This window comes from Seriola aureovittata, chromosome 1 (assembly GCF_021018895.1).
Source record: "Seriola aureovittata isolate HTS-2021-v1 ecotype China chromosome 1, ASM2101889v1, whole genome shotgun sequence".
In the NCBI taxonomy this organism is placed as follows: domain Eukaryota; kingdom Metazoa; phylum Chordata; class Actinopteri; order Carangiformes; family Carangidae; genus Seriola; species Seriola aureovittata.
Window position 1 is genome coordinate 21921106 of NC_079364.1, and position 20592 is coordinate 21941697.

The 20592-nt window shown below is 41.5% G+C and overlaps 2 protein-coding genes across 4 annotated transcripts in view; both read left to right on the forward strand.

The window, feature by feature from the left end:
- Positions 1 to 2193: 2193 nt before the first annotated feature.
- ddx28 (DEAD (Asp-Glu-Ala-Asp) box polypeptide 28) lies at positions 2194 to 4364 on the forward strand. The gene has a single exon (XM_056375814.1). It carries the CDS (start codon positions 2381 to 2383, stop codon positions 4070 to 4072), a length of 1692 nt encoding a protein of 563 aa, XP_056231789.1. The 5' UTR covers positions 2194 to 2380; the 3' UTR covers positions 4073 to 4364.
- A 2929-nt stretch (positions 4365 to 7293) lies between these two features.
- tln2a (talin 2a) overlaps positions 7294 to 20592 on the forward strand; it is a 94683-nt gene continuing 81384 nt past the window's right edge. For 2 of the 3 annotated variants that reach the window (XM_056371258.1, XM_056371272.1), the window contains exon 1: positions 7294 to 7454. The gene's annotated coding sequence lies outside the window, so the exon portion shown is untranslated. Of the gene's footprint in view, positions 7455 to 7713; positions 8049 to 20592 lie in introns of those variants that run through there. The other variant, XM_056371267.1, reaches the window with a different exon arrangement.

Genomic DNA, 20592 nt, shown 5'->3' on the forward strand with positions numbered 1-20592 from the left:
GAATGTCAGCTGATAAGGAATTAAAGGTTCCCTGAGGCAATAACACTGGTTTGTAGAAAAAGAAATATTTATGTACATTCTCCACATTAAAATGTAAAAATGTACTTGAATTTTTTTTGTGTTAACTAATAAGATTGGACCAATAATAATATTAAGGCAGAGTTAAAAGATGAAAAGTTTGCTAGATACCAATGTTTAAAATAAATAATGCTAGAGATGCAATTCATTTGTTTCTTTTGTGATCTACTAAGGAAATATTGTAGACTTGGAACACAGTGAACAAACTTGCCATCACAGCTCTGATTAAGATTTTGGGTGATTTGAAATCTTCCTTGTTGATGTATGCTGCCCTCTTTTGTTCAGTCTGTGAAACTGAATATTGACTTAGTCTGATGAGTGAGGCGGACAGTTCCTGTCAGACATACTTGAGCCTTGTGATAAGGTGCATTAAATAAATGTACATATATGGAATTAACCAGTATATGACCAGCTCAGTTCTTTCTATCCTTCTGTATTTCTTTGTTAGGAGACAGTAATCGAAGACCCCTGTTGATAGGGATTCCAGCTGCCATAGCAATGGTTTGTCCAACATGTGATATAGAGTCTGTTACTGAAAGAGTGAGTGATGAAGCTATAATAAATCAATAAGTGAGCTGATTCATTCAGCACATGGGAAGGGTAGCTGTTGTACAATCAATGCTAGATGTGACAGCAGCACTGATGCAGACAGTTGATTTTTCTTTTTAATGCCAAGCATAAACACAGCTGTCCTTTACAGAAAATAATATGATGCAAAGATAAAAGTGTGAATGTGTGAACCAAAGTAAATGTATGAAAACATTCCCATCAAGCAGCTAGAGGGGAATGGGGATAAACTGCAGAAACTTGTGCCCCCCTTTGGACCCTCTCTGGATGCATGCCTGGTGAGATTAGTCTCCTTTTTTATTGGTTTATACTTTCCAGTGACAAAGCAGCAACACCGGATTATCCCCCTGTGAACCCCAGTACAGGCATACAAAAATGATGCCTGTCTTTAGCCTTTAAGTAGTCATTTACAAAGCATAGACATGACTCGATGGATGAATAACCCCCATAATAACAATCACACAAAATGTAAGCCTGCTATATATGGCAATGCCAAAATTTTTGAGATTTATATGAGTGTATTTTTTATGCATTACAGTGTCATGGGCTCAGCCTTTGCTGTAGAGGGTTGACCAGAACTCAGAGTCATGTGGACTGTTATTGACAGTCACTGTTGTGTCAATGACAGTGCTCTTTTTCACCCTTCTCTGATCTATTACAATCTCTGACATTACTGTACTCCAGGCAGTGCTGATTCACTAGGCCAGAGATCAGCTGATTGATTTACTGTTAGAACAGGCATACAATGTCCAAGCCTTCAAAATAAACACAGTGGTCAGGTTAGAGAAGGGCACTTGTCTGATGGTGGCTAGTTGGCCTGCTGTTGAAACTGCATGTACTCAGTTTTTTAAAACCAAATATATTTATCTATATAATAGCTTTTAAACTAAGGATATTTACAAGGGTATAGTCTATGGTGCTGTTGAGCTGTGTTGCATTACACAGAAACATGTTTCTGTTACTTAGCCTACCATGATTAATATAAATGGGGTGGACAGAATAATACAACTCAACAGCACCACAAACTGTAGCCTCCAAAACGACCATAAAGTTAACACCTCTCTAAAACAGTTTAAAAAAACCTGAACATTATATCATTATTGAAAGTAAGATTTATTACAGGACTGTTGTGTTGGACTGCATTAGATTTAGCCAGGTGAATCTAATTGACTAAGTGAGTGTGTTATTGTCAAAATATTAGCGATATAGGCCGACATATCTGTGAATTTCCTGAAACATTACGTTTTCCGCAAGGAACACGACATTAAATGCTAACATGCTTTCTAAACTTTATCTTTTTACAACGTTTAACGTTTATTAATTCAATTTGTTTAATTTATGTATGAATTCTACCTGATTGTTCTTTTCTTTAGTTTTTGTTTATTTAATTCCCATGGACTTTTGGTTTTTTTTTTGTTTGTTTCCTCTACATTTATGTTTCATATTGTATTTACTGCCAATTTTGAGTGAACATATATTTCAAATCTACATGTTGCATTTCTGTCACGTCATCACCCCACGCCCACTTGACATCATCCACACTCGCCAAGAAAGCATGGCGACATTTGTGAGATGGGATGCTAACAGATGTACTGCATTTTTTGGCCATTTAAAAAGACTTTAAAAGATTCGCAGAGCACTGAAGTGGTTTCACCTCCATGTGTTAGTCGTTCATTTGTAATTTTTATTCTTATCAGCTGACTGTAAGCTGCGGGCAGGACAGTTAAACAGCAAAATGCAATCTGTGAAGGTCGGCTGTTTGGCTTTGGTTGCGTCGAGAGCTCTCTGCTCAAGTAGGATTTACCGTCCTCAGCTTGTTAAACTATTGGCAGCTCGCTGTTGTGTTAATTATTCTATCAGCCAGACTCGTTTATGTCAGACTGAGACCACGGTTATTCGTGTTCCCCGCTACATGCAGAAGCAAGTGGAAAACGTGAAGCAGACTCGAGGCAAAAACAAGATCAATACAATCAGAGCTGGCAAGCTCCTGATCCAGAGCAAGAACCCTGTGCTGAACCAGTCTACGGGCTACATGCTTGGAAAGTTCGAGCAGCCCAGTCTCTGTTCGAAAGGATGGAAAAATAACAAATCGTTTGGTGACTATTTCACCATCAACAACATCAAGACTGTTGCACCCTATGTGACCAACAACGAGAAAGAGGATGTTGAACAGAAAACATCTGTGACTTTTAGTAACCTCCATATTTGCAAGGAGCTGGTGGAAACTTTGGACAGAATCAACATTATCCATCCCACCACTGTACAGCTGCAGACCATCCCAAAGGTCATGAAAGGTCACAATATTCTTTGTGCTGCAGAGACAGGCAGTGGGAAAACTCTGAGTTACCTCCTGCCTATTGTTCACGGTCTGCAGGCAGATAAGGAATCACAGATGTACGCTAGGAGCTCAAACAAAATTCGTGCCTTGGTACTTGTGCCTTCCAGAGAGCTAGCTGAGCAAGTGGCTGCCGTGTCTCGGACTCTGTGTGCTCCATTTGGCTTGCTGACAAGGACTGTGGGTGGCGGGCGAGGTGTAGGACACGTCAAGATGGTCTTCAAGAGGAATCATCCTGATATTTTAGTGGCTACACCAGGTGCTCTTGTAAAGGCCCTGCGGAGACGCTGCCTGGACTTGGGTGAGCTGAGCTTCTTTGTTGTAGACGAGGCTGACACTATGTTTGACCCCAGCTTTTCTGACATGCTGGAGAGCATCCTGCTCCACACAAACATTGCTAATAATCCCAAGCAAACACATGGCTATGGCCGTAAAGCCCAGTTGCTAGTGGTGGGGGCCACCTTCCCTGGTGGTGTTGGGGAAGTGCTCAGCCAGGTGACAGACCTTGGCAGCATGGTGGTAATCAAGAGTAAGATGCTGCACTTCCTCATGCCACATGTCAAACAGACCTTCCTGAAGATAAAGGGTGCTGACAAAATCCTGGAGCTTCACCAAGCCCTGAACCTGCTCCAACAAGAAAAAGGAGGGGGTGCCGCTCTGGTGTTCTGCAACAAGTCTGCCACCGTCAACTGGTTGGGGTACTCGCTGGAAGAGATGGGGGTTCGGCATGCACGTCTGCAAGGGGAGATGCCTGCTACTGTGCGTACAGGAATCTTCCGCTCCTTCCAGAACGGCATGGTTGATGTGCTGATTTGCACAGACATCGCCTCTCGTGGCCTGGACACATCTCGTGTGCGCTTGGTAGTTAACTATGACTTCCCAGAATCTCACACAGACTACATCCACAGGGCAGGGAGAGTGGGGAGAGCAGGAGGGGTGGAGGATGGGGAGGTGCTCAGCTTGGTCACTCATCCCTGGGATGTGGAGCTGGTACAGAAGATTGAGACTGCTGCACGAAGGAGGACTAGTTTGCCGGGGATGGAATCTGATATACATGAACCAAAACCCAAAGTAGTAGAGGCACAGGAGTAGAAGATGTGTTTGGGATGTGTATAAGTGGAAAACTTTCCTGTGAAATTTGTTTGTGTGTAATGTGGTGACCCACTCTGAATGTACAAAATTGGTCAGCTTTTCAACAGAAATGGTAAACAAGATATGCAGTGATTGGTGAAAGCAATGTGACATAATGTAATTTGCCATCATTTCAAAAATGATCTATTGTAAAAAAAAAAAAAAAAAGTTTGTACAAAGTATTTTTTTGGCATCTAATGCAGTTTGTGTATTAAAATGCTTTAACTTCAAAGTAAAATCTTATTGCATATTCCTCTCACCTTGTTTTATCCATTTCAGCCATTTAATCAAGTGATGTTTGAGTTTTCAGGCTTAAGAGCTGGGATTTGTAAATGTTTGATGTTATGTGTGTGTGTATATATATATATATATATATATATAATATATATATATATATATGTGTGTGTGTGTATATGTATGGCTAATTACACTGAAGCTATTTTATCTAAATACAATTTATAAAAACTTGAAACCACATTGAAGAAGTTTTTCTGAACTGTCCCCTACATTGATAGACATTGTTGTGTGGAAAACACCTGAGTAAATGTTTTTTTATTTATTTTAGAATTCTTTGGAAATTTATTTTAATCATCTTTACCTCAATTTCAAATAATAGTAATAGTTTTTCAGTAATGTGTCGTTTGTGTGTTTGGCCACAAGGTGGTGGCATTTGTCTGATTTCAGTTTATATACAGTACCTGCATAGTTGATGGGTCAAAGCATCTATACAGATATTTGTGCTTTGTGTTCAGAACAATTAACACATGGTCACTAATAGATTCACAAGCCCACCTGCTAGTTTCAGAAAGGTTTAGTGGATCCCTTTGTAATGTTTCCAGTACAGAAAAACATAATCAAATTACAGCGATAATCATTAATCTTGAACATGGGGCAAAAGCTGACATCTCTGCTGTGTATGTGGTAGGTCTGCTGTACTTGAAAGGGTTTTCCCCTCTTCTGCGATGCCTGTGGGTGCTTGTTGAAAGGAAACCGCAAAAGTGTCAACATGAAAATCTGCCAGAGTGAATAAAATCTTTCGGATCGTATTTCAAAGGTAATAACCTTTCCTGTGACCCTGGTGTTATGGAAACTGGTTCAATAGGTGTTATTTTAAAAAACGTAGTGTTTCATGAAGTATGAACAGATGACAACAAACTTGTCACTGAGAAGTTTTTTTTCTGTCTGGAAACAGAGCAGGCTCTTATTTTGAAACATGTAACATGCCAGGTGATTTATGCCGAAGTGCTTGTGGAAGTGTGGAGATTATAGGAGCAGACGGATCTCTGTGTGAGGCAGACGGAAGGACACTGTTAACGGCTCTGACAGTAACAAGTGGCTTCCATCAGAATGTCTGGAATTTAGCTGTGATTGTCCTGCTCCAGCTGGGGTCAACATCTTTAGGCTTTGCCCCCCTGCTCCCCAAGGTTCACATTTCACCCAAATGTACCCTGACAACAAGGACCCAGTGTCCACTTATAGCATGTGGAGCAACTGTCTCCAATCCCTCAACTTATATTTTTGTCCTGCTTTAACCCAACTGACCCCAGCAAAAGTAAAATAATTAAACACTCAAATGTCCCACTTCCAGGTAGTGACTGGGCCCCATTTCCTAAAAGCATCTTAAGAATGATCTCAGACCATAGAGCTTAGCCTTAAAGGGGCACTCCACCAATTTCACACAGGACAATCAGTTTACTCGTCACAATAAGAATACTACACAGTCTGTGGAAGTTGAAGAGGATTTACAAATATATTCATCAACAGCTATAAAGCCTCCTCTGGACACCCATAAGTGGATGCTGGTGTATTCACAGATAATGAATGACAATATAGTAAAACACAGTGTATACTGCATATTAATTCCACTTAAGGGAACTTAAAGTGTTACAGAGAAAATTGCGACGTGGTGTTTGAAAGATGTGGGCATTAACCAGGGTCTGAAGATGCTATAAAGTTGCATCTTGGGAAATTTAGGCTCCAGGATTTCTGGAGCTTGACTCATACTTCTGAACTTGATGAGTCTTTTTTTAAACTCCCCCTCCACTCAAAATTATGCTTTGCTGATATTGTTACTTAGCTTGGTCGTTAGATCTCACTGTGCAGAATGATGTATGTGCAGAGTTTGACATTAGAAAACAAATTCATCTGCTGAAAGATGAAGTTTCTCTGTGCTTACCCTAGATTTGAGTTTAAGATGTTTAAGTATGAGCAGTATTTTGTGACATCACAACTAGTTTGGAAACCCAGTCGTGGTCAAATAAGCAAATTTACACATGAGTGACGTGGACACTTGAAGTCTCCAGTGCACATACACTGAGAATAGACTTTTTAGTGAAGTAAGAAACATCTCGTGTCCAGCAGAGAGGCAATCTATATTTGCATATGCATAGACTGTGGATTTTTCAATAAGGGAGAAGATAGTAGATGTAATTTGAAGAGTTTTTAACCAATTACTCGAACTTTTCAGTGCAAAAACCACATAAGACAAAAACTATAATTCCAAGCAGAGTATTTCTGTATGCCCCCGAAACATGTCTGGAGGGGGGCCTTTCATCTACTTCTTACAAATCCCCCAAGTTTATAAAAGTTTATGATGCTTTTGGGAAATGTGATTTGTGGGGCACAGCAGGGAAGAAATATAAAGATGGCTGGTTTGAGGTCACTGCTCCTCACTGCCCAGCCACTGAACTTCCTCTCAAATATTTGAGCAGGTGGTGATGTTTGGATGCCTGCCACATGGGATTTTCCCTGATTCTCCTTCCTTTTCATGAATTTCCCCTAGGGGATAAATAAAGTATCTATCTATCTATCTATCTATCTATCTATCTATCTATCTATCTATCTTCTTTTTAAAAACAAAACAAAACAAAAAAAAGCTTTGGCCTATAGGACATTCACTGATCGGCCAATATGGGCTTTTAATAACAATAAAAACTGCAGCTGAGAATCTGTCCAGACGAGGTGATTTCACTTTAAAAATTCCTACATATGTAAATAAGAAATATATATATATTAAAGAATGCAAACCCATTTGTAGTCCCTGTTGACATGGAGATGTATCAATGGACTACAAAGGTTGTGGTCCATTAATAATGACGTATTTCCTCTTTGCCCCACCGAAGGATTACCCCCCCTCTCTTCATTTACACACACACATACACACTCACACACACACAATCATACACACGGTGCCGCTGCTGCTGCTGCTCACACACTGTCCGGCCCCTTGGAAATTTTCCCTCAACGCGGAGAATATTTTACTGCTGAGAAGCGGGACTGTGTCGGCTAATGTGCATCTTCTCAGGGCTGACTTGCTTGAAATGCTCTCGTTGAGGACCTGAAGGTAGGTTTACAACCCCGTAATCAGCTTATTCTGCTGCCCATCTCTCCCGCAGCAGACACGGGTATCTGTCTGACCTTCTCTCCAACCAAGCTTTATAATAAAACTGCACGCTGTGAGTGAGTGAGTGTGTGTGTGTGTGTGTGTGTGTGTGTGTGTGTGTGTGTGTGTGTGTGTGTGTGTGTGTGTGTGTGTGTGTGTGTGTGTGTGTGTGTGTGTGTGTGTGTGTGTGTGTGTGTGTGAGGGAGGGAGTCCCAGTCTGCTGGATGGGAGCCTCTCCTCTATGTGACTGCACTGCATTTCAGCTCCTCCGCTCGGCTTTTTTGAATGGGTCGCTGCGATAAGTTGTGTGTTCACAGGCTGTGATGTTCATTTGGAATCAACGAAACTTGTGGAGCCTTTAATCGTCGACCTCTCTGGTGGCATCGGTTTGGTCTGTGCGACTTTACAGAGCACAGGGCTGCTGCAGGGGGTCGCCTGGTCTGAGGATTTGTGTGCGTGTGTGTGTGGTTTTTTTTTTTTTTTTGAAACCGCAGGATTCAGCGTGTGGACGACGGAGTCAAAGAGGCATGGAGAGTTCACTGAGGGGCTGGTAACGTAAGTTACATTGCACTGGCCAGGGAAAACCAGCCTCCGCCATGTTAAGTTACCATCTCTGTCAAGCTGCCACCAAAGCCACAGGCAATTGTTTCCAACTTTTTTTTCCTGATATAACGTGCTGCCATGTTTGAAACGCAAACATCAGAAGGCGGTCACCTGTGTAAAGCGTGGTTGTTGTGTCAAAGACCCCATGTAAATCCTCGCAGTATCGCTCCACTATACCGTTCAACATCATATAGCTTGCAGGGGGAACCTATATGTTTTCAGCCGTGGGCGTAATTTCCAGCTCTGTCCAGCGTGTTTTCCACGGCTGCGTGCATGTGGTTGCTATTCTCCGACTAATCTGCACCCGTCAAGGTGATAATGAGAGCAGCGTGGGGAATAATGTAAAGTGCGACATTTAGAATAATAAATAATTGGTATAATAATGTATAGCAATGTATATTGTATAAAGTGTGGGGATGGCAGCCTGTATCAGCACCGCTGCCACACCCCTTCATAGAAAGACAAGGAGGCTGTGATATCCTGACATTCGCACAATTAATACCAATAACATGCTTTGTCTGTTGTTATTATTAGACCTACTATTATATTTATTATTATTCTTATTATTGTTATTACTATTATTAGCATTATTATTTTTATTGCAGGAAATGTGATATCCTCAAGTGTGTCCTCCTACTTGGCAAGGAAATTACTTCTATAATCACTTGTTCACGTGACAAGTTTGTGTACAAGGATCCATGCACTCAATACTAGTATTGCAGTGTGTGAGGATCAATGAGCAGCCAACAATATCAATGTGTGTGTGTGTGTGTGTGTGTGTTGGGGTAGGGGGCTGGTAAGGAGGCAGACATGACAGGCCACATGAGATGGGGGCACTGGTGAAGCAAGAGATGTTTGATGTGAAAGTGAGTTTCTTTGGCAGTTTAATGGGCAAAAGTAAATCGCCCCCTGAAGCCACCTTCTCTCTCTCTCTCTCTCTCTCTCTCTCTCTCTCTCTCTCTCTCTCTCTCTCTCTCTCTCTCTCTCTCTCTCTCTCTCTCTCTCTCTCTCTCTCTCTTCCTCTTCCTCTTCCTCTTCCCCACTCCCCCCTCCAAGTGCCTAGACCTTAGCCTGTCAGAAAAAGACACATGACCTTATAGGCTGCAGGGTCCAGTGTGTGTGTAATGCCTCAGGAACGAGTGCTCTGTTTGCTGCACATCCCTCTGTGTGATGTCTTACATCACTCCTGTAGGTTGAGATCCATTTGGCAGTTAAGATGGCATTTCCTTGTGGGAATGCCTGGCAGTTATTAAATATATTTCCGAAAAAATCTATAGTTAATAAAGGTGTGAAGAAAATTTCAGCAGCACAGAGAATGTCATCGCGTTTCCTCCTTCCTGCCCTTTGTTAAAATCTGTCCTTTCAAAATGGCAGCTCTCGTCTAATGAGCCAGGCCCCTGTTCTGCACTGATCAGTTATGCTTCTGTTTCATCTTTGTGAAAATGTCATTTTCTCAAGTCTCATAGTTAACTGTTACTATCAGCTGCTGCTGCTGCTTGGTATGCAGCTCCGCCACCAGCGGCGGCACCGATCATTTATTAAACTGACCAAACTCTATCTGGCTTTCCTGACATTAAAGCAGCAATCAAAAGCTTTTTCATTATATTAGCGACTGCGCTGACCTTTTTGGAGAATGTGTTTATGCCTCTATTGTGCTATTAGCAGTTCGAAACTAATCTTCTCAAAGCAGTGTTATCAACAAATACACTCTATATTGTGTAGCTGGTCAGTTATTTAGTGCTGAAATCAGTGGCAGGGAAGGAGAAGCAGTGTGAATCCCAGAGAAGTTCCTTTGGAAATGATGTTTGATTCTACTCATGTTGAAACCACGTAATTCAAAATCAATCTTTAAATGACAGTTTAAGCAAAAGCTGTAGTCCATACATCTGACATGAAGATGCCAGAGAAAACAGCTAACTGCACGGCTAACTGTGATAGTCATGTTGCTTGGTCACAAGCCATAGGGGACTAACCTTCAATGGCCATGTGCTTCTGGCTTGTAAAGACCTTCAAGGCCAGTCTCATCCGGTAGTTGAGAGGTTTCTCATCAGCAGTACATGGCTAATTTATTGATCTGTCCCTGTGTTCTGCATGAAAATAGGCCTCTGCTGTCACTAGTGACAAACAGAGAGGAAGCAACGAGCAACCATAATGACACTTTAATCACAAGAGGTACAATGTTAATGCACTGGACAAATGAAGGGGAGCCAGTAGTTTGTTGCTGTGCTCCGCCAGGTAGCAGAGTTGTTGGTTAAATTACAAATGCTAAAGACGCTGACAGATTATTTTCAAACTGTCTGACAATCAGTATCCCTTGACGCTTGTTCCACAGTTGCTCTGAAATAAGATGAATCTGTTGTTCATGCAGCAGCAAATTGGTGAAGGATCCTTGTCTACTCTGCTTGTTTCCCAGTGCAGCTCCCAGTGGTCACCTGGAACGCATTCCTTGGTTTTTATGGATTTCAGAGTCTGAAACAAGTGTTTGGAAGCGGTTGCCAGGTTGGTAACTAGGCATCAGTGTTTAGTTGCCAAAACTGGCAAAAACAGTTGCTGTAGTTTTGTTTATTTTAATATGTGATTATGTGTGTGATCATGGGAACATTTAGTTGGCTTTCTTGCAAAGACTTGTACATTAGTTTTGAGGGTAAATTTCAGAAGGCTGAAGGATGACCTCATGCAAGCATCTGTAGTTTATTAGTCATGTCACATTGCAGCTGCTCTTGATTGTTGTTTTTAATGGTGAGAATGTAGTAAACAGGTTCAGCCAGGATACCATGATTTGCAGCATTCATATTTAGAAGCATGGTGTCAACCAGCCCATGTGCACATTTTAGTGCTCCCCTGTTCTCCTCTTTAACTGCTCTCCTCTGCCAACTTTATGTGTACATGATGTGCCCTCTGAATGACGAAACATGTCTTCTCACTGACAAAGTATGTGTATGCCATGCAGACTTTTGAATTTCTCCCTCTTTTGTTTGATTTCCCCCCACACTCCCCATCAGCCTAAGTGATGCAGTGAAAGAAAATGATCGCTCTCATTGTGGATTCGGGCAGACATTGCTGTCAATCCCTGTACATAGACGGTTATTTATAATAATAATAATAAAGAGTTTGATGAAATCCAACCGCATTTTTGATGCTATTTATGGTCGCCATTTTTTCTGCAACATCTATTCATTGTGTTTACTTTCTGCAAATAACCTGTTGGTGCAGGAGTCCGCCTTTCTCGTTCTGGATTCATGTTCCCTCCCTACACATGCTTGAAACGCTAGCTTGTTTGGCTGCACTTTAAACAAATATGCATACATATATACGCCATATGCACATTACGCGATTTGCGAGTGTTTCTGCTATAGTGTTAATCACATTTGCTTTTACTATGTTAACCAAGGGTGTCACCAAATAAACTAGGACCAAAATCTTAAGTATTACAACTTAAGGCGTCTTAGCATTTTTTAAACTAACTGCAGTCTATGTAGATTAATGCCTTACAGATTGCAGCCAACACACATTTTGGGAATAGTATGGTGGTGTGGTGATGGTGTGCTTAATGCACAGAGTGCAGCAGTGTGACGGGAAAGAAAAGGGCTTGAATGGGGGGCGGAGGAATGTCTGGCCTAGTTCAAGTTAACAATATCGCAGAATTTCACACTTCGTTGTGACCAAGCCGAGGCATGTGTAACTTTAAACATAAGAGTCAGATCACAAGATTCCAAGCAGGGCTTCCTGTGAGAAATAGATGAGCCCTGTGCCTGGCCTCTTCTGTCTTTGCAGTGCTTGTTTAGTTTTGGACATTATCAGACTGAAAATGTGTTGTATCACCTTCCACTTTCCTTTTGTCCTCCTAGCCATAATCTCATATTAAAGAGGCTCTCTATAATTAGCAACATGTAGTCAGCTCACAAAATATTCAAGTGTCTTTTTTACTTTTGAGTTTTGTTAAGATTGATTTCAAATAAATCCTGTACAGCAAATTCAACAGCAATATCTAGAGATGGATGCACAAGTTTAAAAAAGATCAAAGCTGTTTACGATGAGATTCTGTTCACCCTGCCCATCAGCAGTGAAGCAAGCAAACAAAGTTTAAGATATACTGTATATACATGCATATGTTGTGATGTGTAAGTTTTGGATGCCGGTCATTGTTGGATGGATATAGCAGAGACTGCCTTCTTGGCACATCCCATCTACTTTCTGTTTTTTCCCACCTCCCACTGAGTTCTGGTTTGCCTGCCTCCCACACAGTCCACCATCCAATGTGCATCGCATCACAAATATAAGCCTGTACAATGATTGCCTTCCAGTAAGGTGAATAACTAGTTCTGTACAAGTGGCTTTTGCTAATTGATTTATTTAAAATACTTGGTATGACTCAAGGATGGCTATGTTTTCTTTTTTTTTTCAGTCTATAATTAAACACTAAGTGTGTTTCAGGCCGAGCAGCCTGTCAGATCGAGCGGTGCCCTGCAGCTGGCTCCATATGTGTTTCTGCGTGTGCTGTGATGTAAGTCAGTGGACCCCCAGTGAGGTTTCGAAATGCTAAATTTTGGATCAAATTCTGGAGCAGCAGTAGTCAGTATGGTTGTCATAGTGACAGGGGATGAAAACTCATGCTGCCTATTACTTAATAGCTATTTTGAATGGAGTTGTTGATTTGAACTGTTACCCCAGTAGAATGCAGTGCAACATTAAGGTCCTTTGGACATTTTCATGGCCAAGTATGTTTCTATAATATAATGGATTGATGTGTATAGTTTTTTCATATTAATACAAACACATGCTTCAAGAAGACATGAGAGCTGTGATTGCAGTGTGTGTAACATAATGTTATCAATTGATCTGATTGTTAGAGATAACACCAGGTTAAATATTGCATTAAACTAGAGAGATCACTCTGGTGACTTTGCCAGTTTCATTTTTCCTTATTATTATTATAATTATAATTATGTACTAGTATGTTTTTCTTTACTCTTGATAAATGTTAAATTTGGAAATGATGACACTTGAAAAAGTCTTTTTCCTGTGGAACCATTGTAAAACCTACTGTTGATATTATGAAAAAGTAAAATCAGCCAAGAAAGGAAAATCCTTTTTGCTGCATAAACATCTGTGAGATCGATCACTACTTGTTGGGCCAAATCCAGGTTCACTTTAAAATCTCTGCTTATAATTTCTAACCCCAAAGCGAACCGTCATGTCAACCCTTGGCTGAAAGAGTATCTGCTCTGAAATACGTTTCAGGTTGCAACTGAGCTCTTCAGCTATTACTGGTCTGCATCTCTGGCAGAAATCCTGGCTGCCATGGTTGCCACCTCGAGGCTCATGCCTCTTAGTCACCAGGGCAGAAATGTAACCTAATCAGGTGTCTGCTGCTCCCAGTACATAAGCACACCGCACTGTGAACAGAGTGTAGACTGGCTGTTTTGTACAAAACCACGTGTGGCCAAGCACCCTTGTGAACCATGTTACTACATGACACCCTGTAATTTCTGCACTTCTCTTGGAACGCTTATTAAACCTTATATTGCTTTGGGCAGTAAAATTCATTTTCCATCTAACCTCCTCTTCCTTCTACTTGGTGGCTATTTGATCTTGCCAAAGGAAATGCAGTAGTTGCCTAAAGGTTACAGAAGCATGCCTGTTACATAGAGATTGCTGGGTTACTTCCCCAGACAAATCACACGAGTGTGAGCCATGTAACACTCTCTCCGCTGCAATAAGTGCTCCTGAGCAGAGTACTTTATCTTAGACTCACTCAATAGACTACTCAACGCTAAATGTTGCTAGTTGTGGTTATTTTTGGAATATTATCCGGTGTGTGAAGTGTTTGCATCATAAAACTGTCGCTCTACTGCACATCACTATATACAGTACATGTGGTGGCAAATGTAATTGCAAGTTGAATTTTGATGCAGTCTATACCGTTGACATTGATCACAATGAGGAGTAAAATCAGGCTTGGCCTTTGAACAAGGAAGGTATCCATTGAATCTGCAAACAAAATTAAAAAAATGGGAATGAGTGCATACAGATGTGTTAGTTCTGCCAATAAAAACTTTAACCCCGCCCTTGTGTTTTAAAGATTAGAACATCTAAGTTTCCTCTGCTGCTTTGACGATCCCTCAGCATTTGGCCACAACCCCATCTAATTCCAAAGTCATGAGCAAATGGTGCTCTCATTACTCAACATGTGTGTTGTTTGTTGACAAATTTTAACATTTGTATCACTCATCAAATTATTTTTGTCCCTGTGACGTTGTGGTTTGTGAAAATAATCCTGTGTTGGAATTCCCCAGGAAGTGACTGCGGAGCAGCTTGGAGCTTTGTTGAGTGAACATTCTGGGAGTGCTGGAAATGTATCTTCCCCCTTCGCTCCTCCTCAGCCCTCCTGCAGCCCGGGGCAGCTATTCTTGGTTTTCCCATAAGGATAAATTCTTGCTACAAATGTTTAGTGGCTAACTTGGGGAGTAACCCCACTGTATAAGGCCACCCTGCTGACAGAGGGGCTGAAATGGTCCCAGTGAGATGTGTGAGGCTAACGAACAAATTGTTGTATTCCAAGCTGGCAATCATAGTACATCATGCACTCTTGAAGGATTACTTTATATTCAGATTTGGCTGTTTTTTCTCCATTGCTCTTATTACATGTTTTTGTGGCATTTGGCACATTAATTATTAGTTAATGGATTGGTATTTCCTTGTTTGTTAATCATATATTCTATGAAATATAAAATCTACAGAAAGCAAAACAACAAGGTGTCAGAGCTTCTAATGATAGCTTAGCTTCTTATATTGTTTGAGGCCTGGTCACAACAGGATTTACATTTTTGCAGTGAAATCAGTTCATGCCAATCTTTGGAATCAGCATGAGCAGAGGATCCGCTCGAGGAGGTGAAAATAATCCATGCAAATATTCCGCCTGGAGTTCAGCTTTGGTGAACTTTGACTCACAAATTTGTGCCGTTGACCAACACCAAGCCATCTTGACAGTGCTGACCTTTGAGGGGACGGAGAGTCTGGAGTAAAAATGGTTCATAAAAGAGCAGTCAGTGGTTCATATTCATGTTTTGAATAAACTGTGTGAGCTGTGAGCTGTGTTCTGGAAGCCAGCTAACGCTTCCAGTCCCACCCATTTCACACAGTGCCACTTTGCAGTTTACTTGTCCCTCACTACCCTTTCGTATTTGGAGCCACCACTTTTGTTTAAGGTGGTCCAGGCTGATATAACCTTGATGACATCATACGGGTTATTTTCTCACTGTGAAAAATTCTATGTCATGGAAAATATTATTATACAACTATTTTCACGGGTTGTGTCATACACCCCATGACTAGTAAACTGATCTTCATGTACAAAATTAGTGGCATGTCCATCTAAGTCTGTATAAATTATTATGCCACAGCTGCAAAGAGTGCATGCACAGAGGTTCTGCCATTTGAGCTCTTCACATCCATCTGTCAGACATCACAAACGACTGTAAAAGAGATTTTGTAATTCTCAGAAACAAAATTTATTTTGCATGTCATTGTTTTGTATTGTTCTCTGACAAAGCAGCTGAGTGTCAGCATTTGTTTTAAAGCCCTTACAGATCTGACAGATACTTGCTGGTTCTTTTTTTTTTTTTTTTTTTGCATGCACTTCCATTTGTGTGTCATGTTTTTTTTTTTTGTAGCGGTTGGTATTGAGTTCTCTCTTTTGTCGTACAATGTATCAAGGTACAAAGTGCATGTTGACAAATATGACACCTTTGCACATTGTGACATTTGACCACAAGCAGGTGAAAATGTTTTAACACACAGTTTGAAAAGGTAGGGCGAGCCACATCTCACAAATCTCCTGTGATAGTATGATTTGGAAACTGACTTAGGCTATGACGTTATTATTTTTCTTTCTTTTTTTTTGACCCATGACAAGAAAAGGGGTTTAGCCAGTTTTGTTTTCATATTGTGTGACACCACTTTTTCTCGTATAGTTTTGTGTTGGATGTGTCTCACTTTGCAGCCCCGTCAAACATATCTGACCTTACACTGCAAAATTCTGCAGATGGATGGCACCAGAAATAGCACTTTAAGTGGCTGTTAATGTATGTCTGTTACACAATCATACTGTCAGTGCTCCTTGCCCTTGGCTGAAACCTTTCTGTCTGGAACGAACTTGCGTGCACCCCCCACCTCTCTGCGAGCCTCTGATATTGCTTGTGGAGGTTGCAGTTTGAATAGAGCTATATAAGGGAAACCATTCTTTGTTTATTAGTTAAGGGAGAGTACACGGGGAGTGCTGCCAGGCCTCTCAGAGTAGAAAATGGGGACAGAAAGAAGAAGACGAAAGACCACTCAAACAGAGTGTACTCTGCTATGTACAGCTATAAACATTGCTCTTTTTTTTTTTTTTTTTTTTAAAGCCAGTGTTATGAGCGCGGCAGCTGGCTTACATTACATGTGGAAAGCTCAGTGTTAATCAAGTGGTTGAAAATAGCCTTTTATTTGTGCACTCTGCTATGGGCAGTGCTTGCTAATGCAGCTAGCCACAAGGATACAGTGATTACATTTGCTGCCTCCCACTGACTTTGTGTGCTGGATATTGTCAGTACAGTTATGAGCTGTTGAGATTGTTGGAGAGTGGCCATCCACCTGTTGCAGACCGCTCCACTTCACAGCCTCCTGGGTGTGTCCTGCCTGTTTGATGCTCACCTCAGCTAAACCTCCAGACAAGGCTCACGAAGCAACATTTTAGGACTGAGATTAAATGTTTTTTTGTTTTTTTTTATTATATTAAAATCGCTTTTTTTCCATGAGGATAAATCTGCCTAAGGTCACCACTTTTAAGTGCGACTATCTGTGTGTGTGTGTGTGTGTGTGTGTGTGTGTGTGTGTGTGTGTGTGTGTGTGTGTGTGGAAAGCACATATTTAACATATTAACTTATTAAAAAGGCTTAGGTTTATTAGGAGTGCATTTGTCATTTGCGGTGGTGGAAGCCAGCAGTGGAGGTGGTGCAAAGTCATAAGTTGGAATGCTCAGATTTGGTTGTCAACTTTGTATAATCACCAATGCTGCACAGTTTGCTACTGAATTAAGATTGCTCACTGAATGCACTCTACATGAACCGCATGCTGTTGAACAAGGCCTCAGTTTCAACGTGCTGGTGTATTGCCTTGTGTAGGATTAATGAAAAGCACAGGATTTGATGCTTCGTAAGCACTGTATGCTTATTTTTCCGAGGCCGCTGTCTGCAAACAGTTGCATAATTACTTCTGATCCTAGTTTGAATTTAATTGAGATAATCCAATGTCACTATTTTCTGCTTTGCCAATTTAAAATAAGATTGTCTATAGTAATCTTCTGAGCTTAAAGTTGGTGCGCACTCTGTTTCATATTGACATGTCTATGGGGAGCTTGTTCTCCAGCTGGCAAAGACACAAATGCTGCATTGTCAGATTCCTCTCTTTAGATGGACTCGGGCGTTTTGTCTTGGTGGACTCGAGGTAGAATGCCAGCCTTGTCCTCAGTTGGGTTACTTATCTCCCCAGTGCAGAGTACACCCCCGGGGAAATTACTTGGGGGGCATACCCACCCACCCCTTCACCTGCTTGACAACACGATAGAATGATGTCTCTCCTTTGAGGACTGAGCTCCCCATTTGTTAGTTATACTGTTAGTCAGACGCCCTCTCAATTAGCTACAAGATTATCTGTGTTTGTGAAGCTGGTAGGCAAACGCCAGGTGGGAAATTTATTGCTGGCTGCTCTTAAGGGAACGTTCGTACAGAAACTCTGTTCTGTTCTCGAATTGGCAACATGCGCTGCTGGGAGGGGGAGATTTAAATGCCAGTTACAAGTGGCAGATGGGAAATGGAATTTTTTTGCTTTTGATCTATTTTCCCTGATGTCAAGTGCAGCTTGTTCCCTGATTGGAGTTTTGTTAACTGTGGTGCCAATCCTTTCGCTTTCATGCGGCTGTGGGAGCAGGTGAGTGCTCCTGAGCATCCCTCTGCTCTTTGGACTGCCACGCATTCCACAACTTTCCTTGACCCAGCAATACTTTCTCAGGGCAGGCTGTGTTTATATAAACCAGATACACACTAGATTTCTTCTTTTAATGGAGTGGATGCAGAGGTGGAACTGGTCATGCTGTGCCTATGGTATAGTGTTCATGCACAAGTGGACATGGAGATGTTAAAGGAATAATTTGACATTTTGAGAAATACACCTGTAAAGTATTAGAATACACAGCTTAAACATGCTCAGACATGGAGCGCAGCACAAAAAAAAACAAAAAAAAAACAGTTTTATTGCTATTTTTTGCCAGCATTTTTGTTTCTGTAGCAATCTCAGCCCTCTGTAGCATGCTTTGAATTCGTAGTGCTGCCGCCGGTCTCCTCCCTCCCTCCTGTCCCTGCCTTTTGGTGCGCTCGTGGTATTCCTGCTGAAAGATAAGCTGTCCTGGAATCAGTCCCAGTCTGCTGACCTAGCAGGGAACAGTACCCCCCCAGCTCAATCCACCACCAGCGATCCACCTTCTTTTTTTTTTTTTTATGTCACTCACTTATTCTTTTTCTGCCAGTCAAATCTACAACTCTTATTTTCTCTCAACCCTATCTCTATGTCACCACCCCACCCATTCTCTCCTCAACCCCTCCGGGGATAGCAAGCATGTCAACACCTCGGCTCCTCCGCTGCAACCTAGTCACAGGGATGAAATGACACAGGTTGCCTTGGCCAGGCTGTAAATCAGCAGCACACATCTGGGAAATGGATCAAGGGTGGCGTTTTGATGGATAGAATATTCACACTGTCTGTTGTTTGTCTGAGTATTTAAGAAATTGACTCATCATGCGTGATTTGTCATGACTGGAAATGGACCTTCATTTAGCTGGAGTTTAGTATTATTGTCACTTCCTTGCATGGGTACATCATGAGAAACAATTGGCCTGCGATGGATCACATGCAGCTCAAATAGTTTACTACAATGTCTTAGAAGGAAAATCAATCTCAAGATGATTTTTGCTTTAATTCATATTCTGATGTGTTCACACTGTAAATGCTGGGAATGCTCTAACCTACAGTTTGTGACATCTCAGTTACACTTAACTACATTATATTATTAGACTAGTTTGATAAAAAGTTGTTAACTAAGATAACTTATGTAGTTTTAGTCTCTAAGCAAGTTTTAACATATTGAAATGCCTGACCAAGACCTGATTTCAGGAGGGATTTTACACAAATAGAAAGTGTGTTAGGTTACATCATGTAAGGATAAAATCTGCAAGAGGATGGATTTAAACCAGAATGATTGCATTCATGTTTTAGGTTATAAGCTGAAAAGGAGGGGGCAAGCAGTTGGGTAATGGGGAATATATATTCTCTCACAGAAATATAAAGACTGCTTATACAGGAATTTGTTCAATATGAATGTGAAAGCATGCATAACACAGCTGTACAATGTGATTGGAACCAACAATTTAACAGAATAGATGCAATGTCAAGTCATTTTCCATTTAAATTAGCTGTAACCACGGCCGATTTCAAGTTATCTCCAAGCCCTCCGTCTTCACAGGACGGGATCTTTTTAAAAGCAAAGAAGTGTGTGTGTATCCGTGCTCACAATCTTGTGTGCCTGCCATTGCCATCTGACTCTGCAAACAATGCAGAGTATTTAATGTGTATGAGGTGAATTGGGAGCGGCTCCTGCCTGCGCCTAACAATAGAACTGACAAGCAAGGGGGCCAGGCTTTCACTTTGCAGACAGCAGGGAAAAACCTGGCTCGGAGTAGCTGGATTGTTCACCCACAATAGGCGGCCACAGCCCTGTAAGGCAGTTTACCTCCCGTGTCATGTTTTTCTTCTCCTTCAGTGTCCCTGAGCCTCTGCCCAGCCACCGGCCTGCTTTTTTTTAATTGTTTCTCCTGCCTGCCGGTTGGCTTACCTGCCTGGAATTGTTATCACATCAACTTGACCCTGGAACTGCAGTGGACTTTTCAAAAAGAGCTTCAGGAAAGAGTCACGCGTAGAAAGGCACTCATCCATTTACAAGACCTCGACTGCAAAAGCAGCTAATGGAAAAAGATAAGGAAGGGCAGAGCGGTGCTTATCCTAATTAAAATGTATGTCAATCCATATAGCTGTTGACTAAATTGGGTTTTGAAGGCCAAAGCGGCTGGGGCTACAGTAGCAGACAGTTAAACGTCTGCTTGCAGCTGTCCAGCCAATGAGTGGATTAGAGGACTCCCATATCTCCACGGCTGAGATGCAAAAGCAGATTAGGTCGGTAGCTTGTGAAAGGGGCCGGCCCGTCCTAATCTGCAGGACCGCCATTCTGAGACGCTGCCTTTTTAAGCTGGGCTTTGATGATTTATTGTGTCTTGTAAGTGATGTACTCACTTCTGAGGCTGCCTGTACACTTTTTTATGGCTCATTTGTCAGGATGAGTTTAAGAGTGAGCACGTTGGCAGCCCATATGTGCTGGTAGAGGCAACACAGTATAAAGTAGCATCTTTCC